At 43.8% G+C, this 22542-nt stretch overlaps 1 protein-coding gene across 2 annotated transcripts in view; it reads left to right on the forward strand.

Moving 5' to 3' along the window:
• Window positions 1–22542, forward strand: part of LOC115471783 (golgin subfamily A member 4-like) — a 178193-nt gene that overhangs the window by 97546 nt on the left and 58105 nt on the right. For both annotated transcript variants that reach the window (XM_030205611.1, XM_030205621.1), the window contains one exon: window positions 9391–9538. In XM_030205611.1, the coding sequence (XP_030061471.1) occupies window positions 9391–9538 (148 nt within the window). The remainder of the gene's footprint in view (window positions 1–9390; window positions 9539–22542) is intronic.

The following is a 22542-nucleotide window of genomic DNA, read 5'->3' on the forward strand; positions in this document are numbered from 1 at the left end:
CAAGTCCATTTAGTAGCGGTTTATAGACTTGTCCTTTAGGAAACCATCTAACCCCTTTTTCCATATCATCATGCTGATCAATCCATAGACTGGTGGGTTGTGTCCATCTACCAGCAGGTGGAGATAGAGAGCAAACTTTGCCTCCCTATATATGGTCATGTGCTGCCGGAAACTCCTCAGTATGTTCTCTATCTCAGTAGGTGGTGGTCACACACAGCAGCAGCTCTGGCTAGGCCTCCAAGCCTAATTTTTAGGTTTTGTTGAGTGCCTGGGGTTGAGGGCTCTTCTTGAGCAAGTGCAAACCTGGTGGCGCCAGGTCCCTCCTTTTCTCCCCCCTCCCGCTGGCTCCGTTTAAAAAAAAAAAAAAAAAAATTTTGAACGTCCTTAAAGACGTTTATTTCGATGTTTATTTAAACGTTTATTGCAGCTACTCACTGGGACACCAGGTCGTTACAGCTCGGAGCGGACAGCAGGTAATTTTTACCTTTTATAGCGGGCAGGGGGTTCCCTGATTGGTCTCCACGTGGCCTATGGCGTCGGAGGGCGAGGGCGCAAAAAGTCGCTCCCCGGATCGCGTGTGCGCTTCCAGAGGGGATGCGGGGGTCTTAAAGTCTGATTCGCCCTTGTTGGGTGACAGTTTCGTGACCGATGAGTGTCCCGGTCCTTCCTCCGGTGTGGCGGTTTTTCCCGCCATAAACGCCCATCCCCTGCGGCTCGCCTCCGCCATATTGGCCGGCCACGCGGCTCGGACGGCTTCTTCTTGGGCCGCCCTTGAGGTGGGAGACATTGATGCCATGAACGCCCTTAATTTGGGTGACGGCACAAAAGCGGCTAAAGTTAAGCGCCGTTCTTCCCGCGCGGCTCCTTCGCGGAGTGTCACGCCGGACGCCATCTTGGATGCGCAGCATGTCTCTCCCCCGCTCTTGCGAGCGCCGGTTGAGGGTGCGTCTAGGGCTGTAGCCCAGGCTGCGGAAGTGCACAGTATGCGGGGTTTCTCCCCCGAGTTTGTTTTGCTGCTGCATCAGGCCTTCCTTATGCAAAACGCTGCCCCTGCTCCCTCGTCTGGTAAAGAGGTTGAGGCCCCCGGAGGTAAACGCCCTCGGGTTGATTCCCAGGCCTTGGAGGACATTGTCTCCTCCGATGTAGATGAGGGCAGCGTATCTGAGTTCTCCCAACGGTCCTTTGCGGATTCCTTGGAGGAGACGGATCCCCGCTCGGATGGAGCGGATGACCCCTCTGCAGCGCGGCTCTTTAGCTCAGAGGATTTGCCCAACCTGTTAATGCAGGCCATGGGCATTTTGAAGATTTCCTCTCCGGAGGATGTCTCTCCCTCAGCCCCTGTTGGCTCTGCCATTATGCTGGGGACGAAGCGCCCGCATAGAACCTTCCACGTGCATGATGCCATGCACACCTTAATTTCGGCTCAGTGGGATGTCCCGGAAGCGAGCCTTAAAGTGGTTAGGGCTATGTCCCGCCTCTATCCTTTGCCTGAAAGTGAACGTGAGGCCTATCTGTGGCCTACCGTGGTTTCTTTAATCACTGCGGTGACTAAGAAAACGGCGTTGCCGGTGGAAGGTGGCACGGCCCTATAGGACGCCCAAGACAGAAGATTGGAGGTGGCCTTAAGGTCGTCCTTTGAGGCGGCTGCTTTAAGTTTGCAGGCCTCAGTTTGCGGCTCCTATGTGGCCAGGGCGTGCCTGACTATGGTGCAGCGGGCTTCCCCCTCGGATCATTCCTTGAGGGCTGATTGGCCGGCCCTGGAATCGGGCTTAGCCTATTTGGCAGACTTGCTGTATGATGTCTTGAGGGCCTCAGCTAAAGGCATGGCTCAGACAATCTCTGCGCGGCGGTGGCTTTGGCTGAAGCATAGGTCTGCTGACCACGCCTCTAAATCCCGCCTGGCTAGATTGCCTTTTAAAGGCAAGCTGCTCTTTGGGGTCGAGCTGGACAAAATCGTGACTGATCTCGGCACGTCTAAGGGCAAGAGGTTATCAGAGGTCAGGGCTCGGGCTAGTGCTCGCCCCGGTACCTCCAGAGGACGGTTTCAGGAAGCCCGTCGGTACCGCCCGGGCAGGTTGGGCTCCTCTGCCCCCTCTTCCTTCAAGAGGAATTTCTCCCCCAAGCAGCATTCCTTTCGCAGAGACCGCCGTCCCGGAGGTGCTCCCTCCAGTCCTCCCCTAGGGTCTCGTACCCAATGACGGGGCCTTGGTCCACGCCCCAGTGCAGATTGGAGGACTGCTGTCCTCGTTTCTGGGCGAGTGGATCACAATAACTTCAGACGCTTGAGTGCTGGAAGTCATCAGAGACGGCTACAAGCTAGAGTTCTGCCGACCCTTAAGAGACGGGTTTGTACTCTCTCCCTGCAAGTCACGGTCAAAGCTGTGGCAGTGCAGCAGACCTTGGACAATCTGATCCGCCTGGGTGCGGTCGTTCCGGTGCCAGAAAATCAGCTTGGCAAGGGACGTTACTCCATTTACTTTGTGGTACCAAAGAAAGGAGGTTCTGTATGGCCTATCCTCGACCTCAAGGGGTCAATCAGGCTCTTTCGCATGGAGACCCTCCGCTCTGTTATAGCGGCAGTGCAGGCAGGAGAGTTCCTGGCATCCTTGGACATCAAGGAAGCGTACTTGCATATTCCCATTGGCCTCCTCATCAACGCTTTCTGCGTTTTGCAGTACTGGGCCGACACTTCCAGTTCAGAGCCCTCCCGTTCGGGTTGGCTACTGCTCCGCGGACCTTCTCCAAAGTAATGGTGGTCATCGCGGCCTTCCTGCTAAAGGAAGGAGTACAAGTCCATCCTTATCTGGACGACTGGTTGATCCGAGCCCCCTCTTATGCAGAGTGTGGCAAAGCTGTGAACCGGGTGGTTGCTCTTTTGAGCTCCCTGGGGTGGATCATCAACTGGGAGGAAAGCCAGCTGCGCCCAACTCAGTCCCTGGAGTATCTGGGAGTTCGATTCGACACCCAAGTGGGCAGAGTGTTCCTGCCAGACAATCGGATTGTCAAGCTTCAGGCTCAGATGGACCAGTTCCTAGTAGCCTCTCCTCTTCGGGCTTGGGACTATGTGCAGCTGTTGGGCTCTATGACGGCCACGATGGAAGTAGTGCCCTGGGCCAGGGCTCATATGAGACCACTACAACACTCTCTGCTGCAGCGCTGGACTCCGATGTCGGAGGATTATGCTGTGCGCCTTCCCTTGGACCCAGCAGTGCGCAAGGCGCTGAGCTGGTGGACGCAGACAGACAAGTTGTCTGCAGGAATGCCTCTGGTGACCCCGGAGTGGATTGTCGTCACGACGGACGCCTCTTTGTCGGGCTGGGGAGCCCACTGCTTGGGAAGGACAGCGCAGGGGCTCTGGTCTCCTGCAGAGGTAAAGTGGTCTATCAACCTCCTGGAACTCAGAGCCATTCGGTTGGCGCTTTTGGAGTTCATCCCGGTACTGGCGTTGAAGCCTGTACGGGTCCTGTCGGACAATGCCACGGCTGTGGCCTATGTCAACTGCCAGGGAGGTACCAAAAGCACCCCTCTAGCCAAGGAGGCCATGAATCTATGCCAGTGGGCGGAAGCGAACCTGGAACAGCTGTCAGCGGCCCACATTGCCGGAGTCATGAATGTCAAGGCGGACTTTCTCAGTCGCCATACCTTGGAGCCCGGAGAGTGGCAGCTATCTGTTCAGGCGTTCTTGGACATCACGAAGCGCTGGGGCCAGCCGAGCCTAGATCTGATGGCGTCATCGGCCAATTGCCAAGTGCCGCGCTTTTTCAGCAGAGGACAGGACCCTCGATCCCTGGGAGTAGATGCTCTTCTCCAACAGTGGCCGACACAAGAGCTTCTCTATGTGTTCCCGCCCTGGCCCATGTTGGGCAGGGTGCTAGACCGGGTGGCAAAGCATCCGGGCCAGATAATCCTGGTGGGTCCGGATTGGCCCAGACGTCCCTGGTATGCGGACTTGATCAGGCTCTCAGTGGACGAACCTCTGCGACTGCCAGTGGAGCAGGGCCTGTTACATCAGGGTCCCGTGGTGATGGAGGATCCCTCCCCCTTTGGTCTTACGGCCTGGCTATTGAGCGGCAGAGTCTGAGGAAGAAGGGCTTCTCAGACTAGGTCATCGCCACTCTGCTGAGAGCGAGGAAGCGCTCTACTTCTACTGCTTACGCCAGAGTTTGGCGTACCTTTGCAGCGTGGTGTGAAGCAGGTTCACTTTCTCCATTTACTGCTCCAATTTCTTCAGTGCTGGCGTTCCTGCAAGAAGGTCTGGAGAAAGGCCTGTCGCTCAGTTCCCTGAAAGTCCAGGTAGCGGCCCTGGCTTGCTTCAGGGGCCACCTGAAGGGTGCTTCCCTGGCTTTGCAGCCAGATGTGGTGCGTTTCCTAAAGGGAGTTAATCACCTGCGCCCTCCTCTGCACTCAGTGGTGCCTGCGTGAAATCTCAACCTGGTGCTAAGAGCCTTGCAGAAGCCGCTTTTGAACCCTTGTCGAGGGCATCTCTGAAAGACCTGACGTTGAAAGCAGTCTTTTTGGTGGCTATCACTTCAGCCAGAAGAGTTTCCGAGCTCCAGGCACTCTCTTGTCGAGAGCTTTTTTCTGCAGTTCACTGAGGCAGGAGTGACTATTCGCACAGTGCCTTCCTTCCTACCCAAGATTGTTTCTCGCTTCCATGTGAGTCAGCAGCTCTGTCTCCCTTCCTTTCGTAGGGAGGACTACCCAGAAGAGTATTCTGCTCTCAAATATCTGGATGTGAGACGGGTCATCATCAGATACTTGGAAGTGACCAATGATTTCCGGAAGTCGGATCATCTGTTTGTCCTGTTTGCAGGTCCTCGTAAGGGTCTGCAGGCTGCTAAGCCTACAGTGGCAAGATGGGTCAAGGAAGCCATTGCAGCGGCTTATGTGGCCGCGGGGAAGGTGCCGCCTATTCAGTTGAAGGCCCACTCCACTAGAGCTCAGGCGGCCTCGATGGCAGAGGCCGGGTCCGTCTCCTTGGAAGAGATTTGCAAGGCGGCAACTTGGGCGTCGGCCCATACCTTCTCCAGACATTACCGCTTGACTGTGGCTGCTCGGGCGGAGGCCCGGTTTGGAGCTTCAGTGTTGAGTTCAGGGATTTCAATGTCCCGCCCTGGGTGAGTACTGCTTCGGTACATCCCACCAGTCTATGGATTGATCAGCATGATGATATGGAAGGTAAAATTATGTATCATACCTGATAATTTTCTTTCCATTAATCATAGCTGATCAATCCATAGCCCCTCCCAGATATCTGTACTGTTTATATTCTGGTTGAATTTTAGGTTCAAGTTTAGTCTTCAGTTACTTCAGGAGGACTTCGTGTTCAAGTTTTTTCACTTGGATTCTTCAAGAGTTGAGACGAGTTTGTGTTACAGTGAGCTGCTGCATTCCTCTCCCCTCCGTTTTACGGGGCTGGATTGAGACCTAAATTCTGCCGGCACTCCCTCCCGCTTCGTGCGGCTGTAGGGCAGCTTTGTACCCCTCCCGCTTCGGCGGTGTTAGGGTCAGTCAGCTCCTCCCGCGGTTGCGGTTTCAGGATAAGCCAGATCCCCCCGCATCGGCGGGGTGGTGTCCCTCCCCCGCTCCGCGGGGATGAGCTGGACGGATTCCCCTCCCCCACTTGTGTGGGGATGAGCTGGGTTAATTCCCCTCCCCCGTTTCGGCGGTGGTGAGCTGGGCAGAGTGTCCCTTTGTGGGTGTAATTCTCTAAGTGCTGAGTCCTGCGGATGGAGCTTTGATATCGACATACTGAGGAGTTTCCGGCAGCACATGACCACATATAGGGAGGCAAAGTTTGCTCTCTATCTCCACCTGCTGGTAGATGGACACAACCCACCAGTCTATGGATTGATCAGCTATGATTAATGGAAAGAAAATTATCAGGTATGATACATAATTTTACCTTAAACTCTGTCAAGCTAACCGCCTTCACCACGTTCTCCGGCAATGAATTCCAGAGTTTAATTATGCGTTGGGTGAAGAAAAAGTTTCTCCGATTTGTTTTAAATTTACTACACTGTAGTTTCATCGCATGCCCCCTAGTCCTAGTATTTTTGGAAAGCGTGAACAGACGCTTCACATCCACCTGTTCCACTCCACTCATTATTTTATATACCTCTATCATGTCTCCCCTCAGCCGTCTCTTCTCCAAGCTGAAAAGCCCTAGCCTCCTTAGTCTTTCTTCATAGGGACGTCGTCCCATCCCCGCTATCATTTTAGTCGCCCTTCGCTGCACCGTTTCCAATTCTGCTTTATCTTTCTTGAGATGCGGCGACCAGAATTGAACACAATACTCATGTTGCGGTCGCAACATGGAGCGATATAACGGCATTATGACATCCTCACACCTGTTTTCCATACCTTTCCTAATAATACCCAACATTCTATTTGCTTTCCTAGCCGCAGCAGCACACTGAGCAGAAGGTTTCAGTGTATTATCGACGACGACACCCAGATCCCTTTCTTGGTCCGTAACTCCTAACGTGGAACCTTGCATGAGGTAGCTATAATTCGGGTTCTTTTTTCTCACATGCATCACCTTGCACTTGCTCACATTAAACGTCATCTGCCATTTGGCTGCCCAGTCTCCCAGTCTCGTAAGGTCCTTCTGTAATTTTTCACAATCCTGTCGTGAGTTAACGACTTTGAATAACTTTGTGTCATCAGCAAATTTAATTACCTCGCTAGTTACTCCCATCTCTAAATCATTTATAAATATGTAATTTAACTTGGCATTTATAATCCGCTTTCCCGACAAGTTCTAAGTGGTTTACATTTAACCCCTCTACTACTATGTTTACTACAACTTGTAACATTCTCCTTTAAGGCTTTGTAATTCTATTTACTATGTAAGCCACATTGAACCTGCTATGTGTGGGAAAGCGCGGGGTACAAATGCAATAAATAATAATAATAATAAACAGCCCAAAATACTGTGGCTAGACTGATCTTTGGAAAACCCAAATTTGAATCTGCAAAACCACTTCGAGAAATTCTGCACTGGCTTCCCATTAGAGAACAAGTAGCATTTAAAATATGCACACTAATTCACAGGATAATCTTCGGTGAAGTCCCAGAATATATGCTCGAATTAACTGATTTACCACCCAGAAACAGATTCATTACCTCAAGATCATATCTGAATTTACACTACCCAGACTGTAATGGCCTCAAATACAAATCAATTTACGCCACCAACTTTACATACATAGGTACTCAGTTATGGAATGCTCTACCCAAACAAGTAAAATCTACCAGAACTACCTAAATTTCCGAAACTTATTGAAATCAGTATTGTTTAAGAAGGCTTACTCCCCAGGTTTAACTTAACTTGAATTAATTATTGCTATAAATTCAGATCCAAGGACAATAATTACCTGTTATTATTTCTTGCCTTTTGATGTTTGTTATTTTATATCTTATTCGCAATTTGTATAATTGTTCTTCTTGTATTGTAGCTTGCACTGCAGACTTATGTAAGCCACTTTGAGCCTGCGATCAGTGGGAAAAATGTGGGATACAAATGTAATAATAAATAAATTAACAATATGTTATCAAAAGAATAGCTAACATTAATTAGTAATAACTTACAGTGGAACTGTTCAATATACAGTAAACAATATTATATTACATCTTATTAACTAGCTAAGCATAATTGTTTGTGTAAGATCATATTTAATATGAAACTTGATAGTCTTTGGAACTCATAGTTTATAATGTAGATCCTTCGTAATTTTTAGGTTCCATGTGAGTGTTCTGCTAGGTTTATTTATTTATTTTATTTTCAGTAATTATATACCACCTAGACCAAAGTGGTTTACAATTTCTTTACAGGTACTGGCACTGTCCCTAATGGGCTCACAATCTAAGTTGTATATTGTATCTGGGGCAATGGAGGGCTATGTGTCTTGCCCAGGGTCACATGGAGCTGTAGAGGGAATGGAACCTGGTTCCCCAAGTGGTTTCATGTTTCATCTTCCATGTCTTGTGTAGATGTGGGGTTTCAATCACTTTCCTCAGGGAAAGATTGTTGATTGCTTGAGAGAAAAAAGAATGAGGAAGAAAAGAATTATGCAGCCTTAACCCTTGTCCCTGAGGAAAGTGATTGAAACCCCACGGAGTCGGGCGGTTTCAGGGGAAGGCAACTGATGAATGTTTCAGCAAGGCAAGATAGTTCTGCCAGGGAGGCAAGAATTTGCTAAGATAAGTGTACAGTTTTCACCTAGTATATACATTTTTAAAAGTGATAAGCGATTTTATAGCACTGAGGTGATTGGGAAGCATAAAAAAATGAGCATATGTTGCTCCTCCCAAAAAATTTGTTAGAGTTACCCGATGAAAGAAGTGCTATGCCACCTTGTAGCAGCATTATTGACTGCAGTAATAGTGGTAAATATCTGAGGGTACTCTACATACATAAAAAATTTCTATTATATTATATTGGTGTGAACTGTTTTAAGTTTTCTTTCTTCGGCATTCTTGTGAAGTTGATATAACCAGTTTGATTTCCTTTAAGGATCTTAGGGTTCTTTTGGGTTGATGGATGAGGTGCTGAATGTAGGATGGTGTGAGGCCATAGAGACTTTTAAAGATCATCTTTAGTAGCTTAAACTCTATTCTATTGAATTCTAATCTAGTTGTTTTCATTTCCAATCCTTGAAGGTTGCAAACGAGTTGGGTTTTCAGTGTACTCCTAATGGATATACATGAAATAGATTTGCATGTGTATCACCTCCATGTATGCAAATCTTTCTTATACAAATTCTTTAAGGGTATACTGAAAACCTGACTTGTTTGTATTTGTTAGGGACCATCAGCAAATACCATTGTATTAATCTAACCTTGTGTGAAATAGTCTTAAATTAGAAGGCAACAGGATGCAAAGAACAGTTTTTGTCAGAGGAGGGGAAAGAGGGATAATGCCCAGAGTAGATAAGCTGGTTGGCTTTACTCATTGGAGTTCACAAGAGTGTAGAAAAACTGCCTTAGAATAATCATAAACTGCCTTTTAAGTCCTCTTCTATTTTCTAAAAATGAACTCATTGAACAGAGCTACGTGTAAGTAAATTAAATATCTTATTGTGTGCAGACCAGAGGAAGTCTGCCTAATCTCTAGAAATGTAATTTAAGTTCCTGCATCACTAAATGGTCTTCTAATAGTTGGGGAATAGTTACCTTTGTGCTTTTTGTTTCTGAAGACAGGAGTCTCTACTTTATCTCTTCTTTCAAAGTTCCTGTTTTTGTTTATTTCTTCTTTGACTAGCCTAAAAAAAATTTGTACTAGTTAAACCTTTTTTAGTGTTTCATTTGCTTATAATTATGCAAAGATTTTTTTTTGTTCCCCATAGGCTTGCTTTCTGATTTTTTTTCTCTCTCTCATATATGCAGGGTATGGTAATAGCAGAGACGAAACGACAAATGCATGAAACCTTGGAAATGAAAGAGGAGGAAATTTCACAGCTCCGCAGCCGGGTCAAGCAAATGAGTGCACAGTGCGATGAGCTCCGTGAGCAAAAGGAGAAGTCTGAGAAGTCTGGTAATTTCCTGAGACATGTTGTATTCTGTGTCTTTGTTGATAATACCGTAGGGGCATCTATATGCTTACCACATTGTTGATCTAAAAAGTGATATCTCCCATCATTACAAATCCTCTTCAAAATCTTTGGTTGATTGGCCACCTGCTGATGAAGACAGGTGTCTCTTTTACTAATGTTTGTTTTAAAAATAAAAGAAAAAAAAGGCCTTAGCTTGTTCTTACACAGGGCCATTTTACTGCATCCTTAGAAACCCAGATTTTCTAATTTTTTGCATTAATGGCTATGCCCTGATGTTGATACAGTACAAACTGGACAGAATTTTTCAGTGAAATTTCTTGTAAATACCCAAATGTCAAGCTGAAATACCAAAACAACTTATGCATCTGGCTTCTCCTACATAAGTGCACAACTATGGAATGGGCTCCCAAAAGCTGTGAAAACAATCCACGACCACTTGAACTTCAGGAAATAACTAAAAACCAACCTCTTCAAAAAGACCTACCCCAACGACCCCACGTAACCCTCTTCACCTACCAACACAGCATGACTATGATCGAACAGGTCAACACGCAATCTTCATCCATTCCGACCCTCCACTTATACCTCATACGATCACTATACAACTTTGTATTTGTTATCCACCGACTGTGCAAACGCCTTTGACGGTACTATGTAAGCCACATTGAGCCTGCAAATGGGTGGGAAAATGTGGGGTACAAATGCAATAAATAAATAAATGATAATCACTTTCACAGTGAGGTGTTAAATTTCATTTAATTCTTAATCGTTTTGTTCATCTATTGGATGGAGGAAAAGACCTCAACAGTCTGCGCTTAGCAGCAGATCAAAATTTCTAAGTGCCAGCTTATTTAGACTCGAGTATTATCACTGGTCAAAATCCTCCATATTTTCTATTAATTTTTTGATATTCTATTGATTTTTTAATATTTTTTAACTAGTTCTCTGTGCATCAGTGATAATTATAACAGTCCAAGACACGTATTTAAAGTATTATAAAGCACTTAGCTTAGCACTCAGCCCAATGGGGCTCTCCATTTCACTCTGGAAATGAGCTTCATCAGGGGACTAAGCGCATTTCAACCGTTCATTGTGCCAAGATCCTTTCAGTATGGTGTCCACTGATTCCAGAGATGTCCAAGTGTCGGCGTCTCTGGAGTCGGACACCATATTGAAAGGATCTACTACTACTACTACTACTACTACTTATCATTTCTAAAGCGCTACTAGACGTACGCAGCGCTGTACACTTGAACATGTAGAGACACAGTCCCTGCTCGACAGAGCTTACAATCTAATTAGGACAGATAGAACAAACAAGAGATAAGGGAATATTAAAGTGAGGATGATAAAATAAGGGTTCTGAACAAAGTGAATAAGGGTTAGGAGTTAAAAGCAGCATCGAAAAGGTGGACTTTTAGCTTAGATTTGAAGACGGCCAGAGATGGAGCTTGACATACCGGCTCAGGAAGTTTATTCCAGGCATATGATGCAGCAAGATAAAAGGAAAGGAGTCTGGAGTTAGCAGTGGAGAAGAAGGGTGCAGATAAGAGAGATTTACCCAGTGAACGGAGTTCCCGGGGAGGAATGTAGGGAGAGATGAGAGTGGAGAGGTACTGAGGAGCTGCAGAGTGAATGCACTTATTGGTCAATAAGAGGAGTTTGAACTGTATGCGGAAACGGATAGGAAGCCAGTGAAGTGACTTGAGGAGAGGGCTAATATGAGCATAATGACCCTGGCAGAATATTAGTCGTGCAGCAGAATTTTGAACAGATTGAAGAGGAGAGAGATGGCTAAGTGGGAGACCTGTAAGAAGTAAGTGGCAGTAGTCTAAGCGAGAGGTGATAAGAGTGTGGATGATGGTTCTGGTAGTGTGCTCAGAAAGGAAAGGGCGAATTTTGCTGATATTATAGAGAAAGAAATGACAGGTTTTAGCAGTCTGTTGAATATATGCAGAGAAGGAGAGGGAGGAATCGAAGATGACCCCAAGGTTACGAGCTGTTGAGACTGGAAGGATGAGAGTGTTATCCACAGAAATAGAGAATGGGGGAGGAGAGGTTGGTTTAGGGGGAAAGATGAGAAGCTCAGTCTTGGTCATGTTTAGTTTCAGATGGCACTGAGACATCCAGGCAGCAATGTCAGACAGGCAGGCTGATACTTTGGCCTGGGTTTCGGCTGAGATTTCTGGTGTGGAGAGGTAGATCTGGGAGTCATCAGTGTAAAGATGATACTGAAAACCATGGGATGAGATCAGAGTACCAAGGGAAGAAGTATAGATGGAGAAAAGGAGGGGTCTCAGGACAGATCCCTGAGGTACACCAACTGACAGTGGGATAGAAGTAGAGGAGGATCCACTAGAGTATACACTAAAGGTACACTGGGAGAGATAAGAAGAAAACCAGGAAAGAACAGAGCCCTGAAATCCAAGTGAGGATAGCGTATCAAGGAGTAGGCTGTGATCAACAGTATCAAAAGCAGCAGATCTTGGCACAACGAACAGTTGAAATGCACTTAGTCCCCTGATGAAGCTCGATACCAGAGTGAAACAGACAGCCCTGTTGGGCTGAAAGCTAAGCTAATACTTTAAATATTTTTTTCAGTGTGTCTTGGACTGTTATAATTATCATTGATGCACAGAGAATTAGTTTAAAAATATAAAAAAATCATATAAAAAAATTAATAGAAAATATGGAGGTTTTTGACCAGTGATAATACCGGAGTCTAAATAAGCTGGCACTTAATTTTAACCTGCTACCAAGCATAGACTGTTGAGGTCTTTTCCTCCATCCAATAGATGAACAAATCAATTAAGAATTAAATTAAATTTAACACCTCACCATGGAAGTGTTTATCATTTGGTATTTCAGCTTGATATTTGGGCATGTCCTAATGTTGCCATTAGTGGATGGCCATTTTTCAGAATTACCGCAGGAGCACTTACCATCACCTGTTTTGTATGCAGTAAGGGCTCCTGTGATATCCATGCACTAGCAGGAATACCTACGCTCTGTCCTTGACGCACCTTCCTTCAAAAAACATTTTTAGTGGGTGGTTAGTAAGCATAGATTGCAAATTTACCACCAGACGCCTGAGCACATCCCGTGGTACTACATTTTTTGCTGTGTTAGTAAAAGGACCCCCAAATCAATTAATTGTCATCATTGGTATTGGTTTTCTGCCACAGTGCCTTTGTAGCTTTATGGAGATATACTTTATTGATGGAAGTTCAGCCAGATTGATATTTATGGTTGCTATTGGTCACTTGGCATTTGAAAATTTTCAGAATACAGCTTTTTTTATATTTTTTTTAATTTATGCTTTATTCAAATTTACATTTATGCAATACAACATAAATTGATCAAGAATACAGTTTCTGAAGTCCCTGCAGGGTGACTAGTGAGAAAACACAAAAGAAAAGCACAATTCAAGAATGACTAGATTTAGGAGATGTAGGTTTTTAGGAAGGTTGTACCATACTACTATTACTACTACTACTTATCATTTCTATGGCTACCAGCAGCAAACTGGAATGCCATCTAACTTTTATTATATTGGATTGCCAGGTACCTATCCACTTTCTAAGTTTATCTAAAAATGTCATATTTAACTACTTTACCCCCCCCCCCCCCTATACAAAGCCACGCTAGTGGCTGCCGGTTCAGTAATGTCAACACAGTCGATTCAAAGTGAATGAGCTGTGTTGGCATTGCTGCGTGACAGCTGCTCGTGCAGCTTTGTAAAAAGGGGGGTTATTTTATCAAGTAAAAATTAAGAAGATCACTTTTGTATAGAAAATAATCTTATTTTTATGGGACAAAGTGCTTTTCTCTTAGGCAACCAGTTTATGGCAAATGCATCACAGTCCTATAGAGTCTTGTATACTTATTTTGTGGAGATGAGTATCAGTATTCTGAGAAATATGACAGTTATATTTGAGACACAGAATTTCATTCTGTATTCTGTATTTACTACATTATCTGTTTTTGAGATTTTCTTCTTTACCAGTGACAAAAATATTCCAGGCCTTGATTCAGACAGACCAGGTGCATGTGAATCTCAAAATAACCGAGTGGACCTTTAGTGAACAGGTTTCATAATTATGAAGCGTTTTCAGTTATACAAAAAGGATCAGAACAATGGGGCCTCTGTCCCGCCCTCGACGACGTTACATCACACGAGGGCGGGACAGGCAGAGAAGAAGAAGGAAGGCCGACGGCAGCTCAGCAGAGCTCAGTGCTGCGTTCCCAGACCCTCGCTGTTTCAATAGTGGAGCGAGGGCCCGACTGAGTAGAAGGTGGGTGGCGGCGGCGACTCTGGTGGGGGGAGCGTTAGACAGAAATGTGCAGTACAGACCCTTTCTGTTCCGCCCCCCATCATCACGTATTGAGCGAGGGCCCGGCTGGGTGGAAGGTAGGTGGTGACGGCTCGGGGTGGGGGTGGGGGGGGGGTGCGAATTCGGAGGGGGAGGGGCAGCTGCGAACTCAGCGGCGGGGGCGGGCCTTTCAACCCCCCCTTCCTATAATAGCCCATTTTTACGGGCTCAAAGGCTAGTCTTTAGTAAAAGACCACCTGAGTGTCTGAGTCAACTGCAATTTCATTGTTAGTGCAGAGTATTCTGACACATGGAGGTATATTTTCAAATCATTTATACTTAGAAAGTTACATAGGAGCCTGTGGAACTTTATAAGTCTATGGGGGGACCTTTTACTAGAGCTTAGCTCAAGTTATCTGCAGCAGGGCCCATAGGAATAAAACAGGCCCTGCTGCAGAAAACTCGAGCTAAGCTTTAGTAAAAGACCCCTTAAGTGCTTTGAAAATGAGCCCCATGGTCTTCATATTTTGTGCCAGAACTCTGTCACTTGCCCTATCTCTACTCTCTTTGCTTTCCTCCAAAATGTGCTTTAGAGCATCTGCAGCACTAAACCTAACTCTTCTTGCCATACTGCTCATGGAGACTGCACAGTAAGGGACGGCAGCACAGGTAGAACCCAAAGTTGTTATAATAAATGTTTTTAAATTCAAATAGCGATATGGGGTATTTGGGGACCCCCAACAGAAATAAAGTTTGTATTTAAAATGTTTCTGCACCAAAAGCATTCTAATGACCGTGTTGCACTGAGTGTTAGCTAGGCAACAAATTGCTGAAATGCCACCTGATTATTAGCTGCAGCACCAAAATAGCCCGACATAAATATATTAGGGTTAGGGTTAAACTTGTTTTGGATATATAACGTATGTTACTTTGTCTCATCCCTGCTGTCTTTAAAATATTTGATCACATTTCATATTTTTATTTAATTATACATAACTGTGTGTGGGTCATAATGACTCTGTGATAAATAGATGCTGCAAGTCATAAGATTTGTTTGTGGTGCACTCATCCATAAAACTTGTTTTGAAATCATATCCCCATATTCTTTATCTTTGGGTGTTCAGAAATTCTGATTCAAATCTAGATCTGAGGATGCTCCTTGAATGTGATTCAAAAATATGCATATATTATGAAGAAGTCTATCTTAAGATTAAGAGTTTAATATTCAATTAGCTACAAAGAAAGAGAGAGAGAGAGAGTATTTCTGGGTCTGTTTGGGGTTTTTTTTTTGCAGGCATGGGCTCAGGGTAAACAAGTCTCATTGAGCCTTTTGTTTTTTGTACATTCATGCATGCCAATAAGTGACTCATGGTGCCTTTACCAAGTTTTGTATGAGCAGGACTGGGGTAAGGGCTCTTCTTTATCTTACATCACATCTGGAGTGCTTGGGATCTGGCTCTGCAAAGGAAACTCTATGCTCCTCAGGCAATCCACTTCATTCTGTTTTTCTCCCCTCTGAACTATTTGCACAAATGTACGCTGTTAAATTACACTATATGCACTGATCGAAACTTTATGCTTGGACACAAATCTATATGATGTGAACCCTTAAGCTGCAATATTTTAGTAGAAATATTTTTAAAGAGTTCACATACAGAAAAGGCTTTCATATTTTTAATCTGGAAGTATTGTTGCGCTGTGGCAGTTAATTTAATTTAGTTCTGTATTTATATTCTGCTTTTCCAAAAGAATCTAATGTTCAAGGTGGATTACAGTTAAAATTTAAAATCAGCCATGTTTACATACAGTAATTAAAACAAAGGATGCCATAGGCCTCAACATGAACCAGTCCTATTTACAATTATATAAAGCAAAAGAAGAAAAAATCCCTTTCCACAAACTGAAATGACCCACATAATCTTAAATACAATATTACGCAAAGGCTGTTTATACATTTATAGGAATAAAATAACTGTAAGTATTCACACATTGCCTAAGATAATGTGGTTAAATAACCCCATATTACTTAAGGATGATTAAGTTATAGTAAAACACTTCATCAAAAACAGTACATCAAAATTACAATTTAAATCTGAATGAGCAAATAAACAGAGATAATTAAACCCCTTAAAGAATGATAAGGTATGTTATCAGGATTCTAAAATGCTGTATAGAGCCCAGATTAACAGCTACTACAAAGTCCCATAAAATACATCAACTTGGAACAGAAACTCTCGAGGACGAGTACAGTGCTCTTCGCAGAAACAGGAAGTGACAAGGGCAGGACTCAGTGAGGGAGGGCCTGAAGGGAGGCGATCTGCCACCTTCACACGGAGGTGAGGCGCTGCCGATTTGAATGCAGGGGGCCCGGTCACAGTGGCGGACGGAGGGGGGCTATCGATGGAGCCGAGGGCGGGCAGGTAAGATCGGGGACTGCAGTGCCAGTGGCCTGGGAGCAGGAGAAGGAGAGAGACCCTGGGGAATTTTGTCCCCCCCTGCCCCCCCCCTTCTCGGTGGCCCTGGATGTGCTTACCTGAATTTCTGGAGAACATGACCATTAAGAAGGATTATATAGCTGTATGCAGTGTTGCTTGCTCATGGGAATAATTAAGTAGACCTGGGTTAGCAGTGTTTGTGTACTGATATGTAAAGTGAGAAATAAACAAGCTACTAAAAATGTGCTTGCACACAGTCAAAGCAGAAACAATCAGGGGCTAATAGTCATAACTCCAAGTCCACTCACTCCTGGCACTTAATGGCTGCCGAAAAATATTTAACAATAGTTCTCCCCACATATATAGTTTATACCATTTTGCAGTCAATAAAGCTTTCTTGGTTTCTTGTTTTTATTATAGCTCACCTCCAAGTGCAAGTAAAAATATGTGCATTGAAAAAGGGTCAGTAATAGCTCACGGTAGACAGTATGCAAGAAGACTTTAAACTTGTTACATTCTCCAAAGAAGATATGCCCATAATTTGTTCCTGCAGTATAGAAACAAGCCTTCATTTTCAAAGGAGTGTACATTTGCAAATGAACTCGCAATCCCCTGGGTCCATGGTTCCCAAACCTGAGCCTGGAGGCACCTCAGCCAGTCAGGTTTTCAGGATATCCACAATGAATATTCATGAGAGAGATTTGCATGCACTGCCTCTGCTGCATTCAGATCTCTTTCATGAATATTCATTGTGGATATACTGACTGGCTGGGGTGCCACCAGGACCAGGTTTGGGAACCACTGCCCTGGGTAAAAAAGAATCCAGAAAACTGGAAGTCTTGCATCTGTGACCATTATTGCCTTTCTTGTGTATTTAAAAAGAAAATCCTGCTTTTATTGTTAATTCTGACAACACTTGATCAACTCCTTCCAGTTATATGCTAAATTTTGTAGGTTGTAGTCCAAACGTGATTGCCTGAAATGCATACAGATCCACTTTGAGCAGATGGTGTGTGTCTTTGTTACCTGCTTGTGCTTTTTTACCTTTTCTATGCCAATGTTTATCTAGCTTTCCTGCCCTGCTGTGCTGTGCTATGAGAATGGTGTCATGGGGCTATAGCTGCATGTTTAATACTTTGAGACTTCATCAGCGTTTTGATTTACAACAACAAAAGATTGACGAAAGGTTCCTTGATACTAGTGTATGAAGTGTTTTTGTGCATGAACGTGTTACATTTGTTTTACATTATTTACTTCATTCATAGAGAAGTTTCTTATAGAAACATCTTTGAAGCCTAGAGCATTCAAAACTGGACTGAATCCCTAAAGCCTGGTAAATGTTTCATGGAAACACTCAAAGTTTAGAAGACAGTGGATTTTAACACTGCTATACAAAAATAATCCAACACTTCACTGTAATATAACTTACAAACCTTGGCTGAATTTAATAGTTCTTACTCTTACCCGGGATAGGAAAAAGCCTCATAACTCTGTCAACCCATAATTGTTTCAGTTGTCATATATTCAGTCATAGGCTAAAAAAGCTTCCCCTTCATTTATTTCTGAATCACGTTATTGTTTAATAAGTCTCTCTATTTCTTCAGTTTTCAAAAAATAAACTTTGTAAAGTCAAAACTTACCTTTCAAAACTTTACAGCCTCATTCCGATCAATCCAATGTGGCCATCATTTCATGGCAAACCGCTGCATTAGGGACAAATTGAGGACTGTCATAGTTCAGGCATTCTTTTTTGATAGTTTTCTTCTGCAGCTCAAACTGATTCAATAACACAAAAATGCAGTCAGAATGAAAAAAAACCTGTTAAATTCAGTCAAGGTTTGTAAGTTATGTTACAGTGACATGTTGGATTAATTTTGTATAGCAAACTTTTCATGGAGTCATTTTGTTTGTTAGGTGCTCCGCACTGTTGTGTTCCCTTGCATAAAGCTGACTGGTTAGAGTTGTATGATGTGATATGATAGTATCCAGGTACAAACTCCTTTTATTGGTGGTGGTTGGGGGGGAGGCTGGGAAAAATATCCAACAGAAATATGAATGAATAATATTTTGCTCTGAACGTTAGTAGACAAAGAAAAAAAATGTCTAAAGCAGCATTTCAGGTTTATATACATTCTCTGAGGACAAGCAGGACGCTGTATTCACACTGATGGGTGACATCACTAATGGAGACCCAGTGCAAAGATGCTCCCTATTTTTATTTCCCAAAAGTACTCAGAAATGCGCCATGTGCATTTTCTCACCTGCCATTGTTGAATGGGACCAAGCCAGTTTCCCCACTTGGTTCTTTGTGCCACCATTTTGCAGTTGATGGTGCCTTTAGGCAGGAGCGACTGGGCATTTCTCCTGGTATACAGTTGGGGAGGGGATAGGCTTCGGGTGGGTGGTCCTGCTAAACTACTAGGGAATTTGTGTGTGAGAGGGAAGGAGGGGGGCTGGGGGCCACTAGACTGCCATGATATATATTTTTTTAATATTAGGGGAAAGTGGTGGTTGGGAGGGGGCTGGGGGCACCACTAGACCACCAGGATGGTTTTCTTTTTTAATATTATGGGAAGGGGGGTTGGATCAGATGTTGAGGGGGGGGGGACTAAGCTGGAGACCAGGGGCATGTCTGGATAGGTCAGGGTCAGTGCACGAAGTAGTCTGGTTGGGTTGGAGAGAGAGAAGGGGCACCGCTTGATACGATTTCTCTCAACCTTTCTGGCCTTTTGGATCTTGAGATCACAGAAATTGTCTTTCTTAGTGGACAAATTGTCTTGTACTCCCCTGCTACAATATCACTATATGGGAACCTAGATTTCAATATAGTTGTGACATCAATCACATACAAATATATTAACAACTATAACCGATTATAAAACTATTTTATTCATATAAATCTTTAAAATATGTCAACATTATTAATATGGTGATAATGCTATAGCCCTACATCAATATACATACTCATCACCATATTAATAATGTTGACATATTTTAAAGATTTGTATGAATAGTTTTGTGCTCCCCTGCTAGAGACTGTTTAGCTGCCCTCCTCACCTTACCAGGAGGGTACAATATTCAGAAGGCCATTGAAGGCTAAACCTTCGGGTGCTTCTCCCTGGATTACCTTATCCTGTATCACAGGAAAAAGATTCACTCTTATATTTTTCTTAAATAAATTTTGCTTGTACTAGTAAATAAAAAAATTAATTACTAAAAAATAAATTTAGATAAGATCAAAAATATATTCTGCAAATGGTTAAAATATTTATTAACCAATAAATGTTTACATAGAATAGGAAAAACAAACCCCAAAAAGTAAAGTTATTTCTTAGTTCACAACTAAAAGTTTGAAACTACAAGATTCACATAATATGATTTCTTTAATGGCAGAATACAGATCTCATTTTTTCCTGTGAGAGGAATTTGTAAAAGCAGACAGCTGCAAGACACTAATCAGTTTGCCTCACATGTTCCTAACGTCCAGCTATTCTCTCCTCCCTTTATACCCTATAATTTAGACAGTTTGTCATGTTTATGTGCAGAATCTTACAGCTAATTTACTCTTGCTTATCACTCCTTGCTTTTCTCTTTCTTCTCTTGCATCCCCTTCCAAGCTTTCTGAAGGCCAGCCATCTGCTTCCTGCATGCCTGTCTCACTACATGACCCATAATACCCTTGTGATATTTATGCTTCTCTTACATAGTAACATAGTAGATGACGGCAGAGAAAGACCTGTACGGTCCATCCAGTCTGCCCAACAAGATAAATTCATATGTGCTACTTTATATGTATACCAGACCTTGATTTGTATCTGCCATTTTCAGGGCGCACAGACCGTAGAAGTCTGCCCAGCACTAGTCCCGCCTTCCAACCACTGGTGCTGCCACCTAATCTCTGCTAAGCTTCTGAGGATCCATTCCTTCTGAACAGGATTCCATTATATTTATCCCACACATTTTTGAATTCCGTTACCATTTTCATCACCACCACCTCCCGCGGGAGGGCATTCCAAGTATCCACCACTCTCTCTGTGAAAAAATACTTCCTGACATTTTTCTCGAGTCTATTTGAAAGTCTGTAATCATATCACCCCTGTTTCTCCTTTCCTCCAGGGTATACATGATCAGGTCAGCAAGTCTCTCCTCATACGTCTTGTAATGCAAATCCCATACCACTTTTGTAGCTTTTCTTTGCACTGCATCAATTTTTTTTACATCCTTACAAGTCTACAGAACAGGCTGTGCTTTTGGTGTTTTCTGCTGTGCCTTCCCCATCAGGTTGCACAATGCCCTAGATACCTTTCTGTTTGGTTCTGTCTTCACCCTCTATTGTGTCACAGTGGAATCCATTTTAGGACACGCAGAGGCATATTTTCAAAGCACTTAGCCTTCCAAAGTTCCATAGGTTTCTATGGAACTTTGGAAGGCTAAGTGCTTTGAAAATATGCCTCTCAGTATACATTAAACACTAAAATGGCCAGTTTCAGTTTCGAGTAAAAAAACTCAGTTTTTTAAAAATCCCTTGAGGATGCCCTGGAGATGGGCTCCTCATAGTAGCACTGTGATCATACCTTGTAGGGACTAGGCTAAGTCTCATTGCTGGGTTCTTCAGCAACGAGGAAGCAGGACAGAAAACACAAACAGGGCAATACATCTCTAGTTGAAGATTTTTTTGTTTGGTAGAAGTTAAAACCAGAAAACCAGCAAAACAAAGCAAGGAAGAAGAGATGGGGTGATGATATGGTGGAAAGTCAACGGGAGTTATCAGTAGAAGATGCAGGAGTTTGAAGTTTGAATTCTGTATTGTTCTCCTGCTAGATAAGTACTCATTGGTGCACCACTCCCCATCAAGCTTTTTCTATGAATGCCCAAGTTATTATAAATGCCATTTGAATTAATTAAAGCATTCTCTCTTACCGCCTCAGTATTTTAAAGAGATTTCAAGGGATTTTTTCGAACCAAAGCTTTTTCTGCTTAGCAGACTTTTTTGCACTGGGGATACAAGTGGAATTATGCAGCAAAGTTCTTAATATACAGAGCTGGTCGTAGGTCACACAGGTGAGTGAATGATTCTTCACCTTCCAGGCGGGGCACAGTAGGGGTCATGTCTTTTAGCTTATGAGGCCCTGGAGCTTTCCAAATTTTGTGAGTAAAGTTCTTATGGTATACCAAATCCCCCGGCTGGAATTTTCTTGGAGGGTCCAGTGAACAACAGGGAGTGGTGGTCCTTAGAGCTGTAATCTGTTGTGTAGCCACCTGCAAATTTTGAACAGAAACAAAGTATCAGGTAGCATTAGTATACCGGGTAAATGTGCACTGGGGGACACGGCCCTAGCACGACTACTACATAGTTCAAAAGGGGTAAGTTTCACATCTCTCAATAGACTGTTCCTCAAGATGAACAGTCTCCTGCAGGTAAGGCTTGTATCCAAGTTTGGCCTGTGGACAAGATCAATTGTAGTAATTTTCCTTTTAATAGACCATTTCAGCGTTCCACCAGTCCATTGGATATTGGAGAATATACAGATACTTATCTTCAATCAAAGTGTAAGTTTGTTGTAAGAGAGGTCATCAGGGAATTCCTAAAATATGAACCATTGTCAGTAACAATATGGTAAGGCATTCCAAATCTCGGGGTGATATGATATAATATAGTTTGTGCCATTACCACAGCAGTTTCCCTCTTGCAGTGAATTTCTTCTATCCACTGAGGAAAAGCACAGACACAGTCAAGTAAATATCGTTTTCCTTCACATGATTCTATCATGTCAGTAAAATCACAATGCCACTCAAGGACCAGATGGTTTAGGAATGTGACCTTCAGGAATATGCACACCTGTACGGGAATTTGTAATAGCACAAACTGCACATTGTGACACCATTTCAGCACAACTTTGCCTTAGCCAAGGGGCCCGAATCAGTTTCTCCAAATTAGTAAACGTGCAAAAGTCAGATAAGTGTGCAGGGTAATGATGTTCATATATAACAATAATTGTAGGGTGTCAACAGGGCAACAAGGTAATCCACTGGGAAGTATCCAGCCCACATCTTTTAAATATGTATATCCTGCATTACTCCACTTAACTTGCTCTTCCTTTGTGACATATTTCTGGAGTTCCTGAACAGTCGGGTGTGAGATTTTCAGGGTACCTTGCGTCATAACAGGGGCAGTAATAGCCTTCTGAACCACTTCCTTTGCAGCGGCATTTTCCAAGGCATTCCCTTTCGCTAGCC

This window comes from Microcaecilia unicolor, chromosome 1 (assembly GCF_901765095.1).
Source record: "Microcaecilia unicolor chromosome 1, aMicUni1.1, whole genome shotgun sequence".
Taxonomy (NCBI): Eukaryota; Metazoa; Chordata; class Amphibia; order Gymnophiona; family Siphonopidae; genus Microcaecilia; species Microcaecilia unicolor.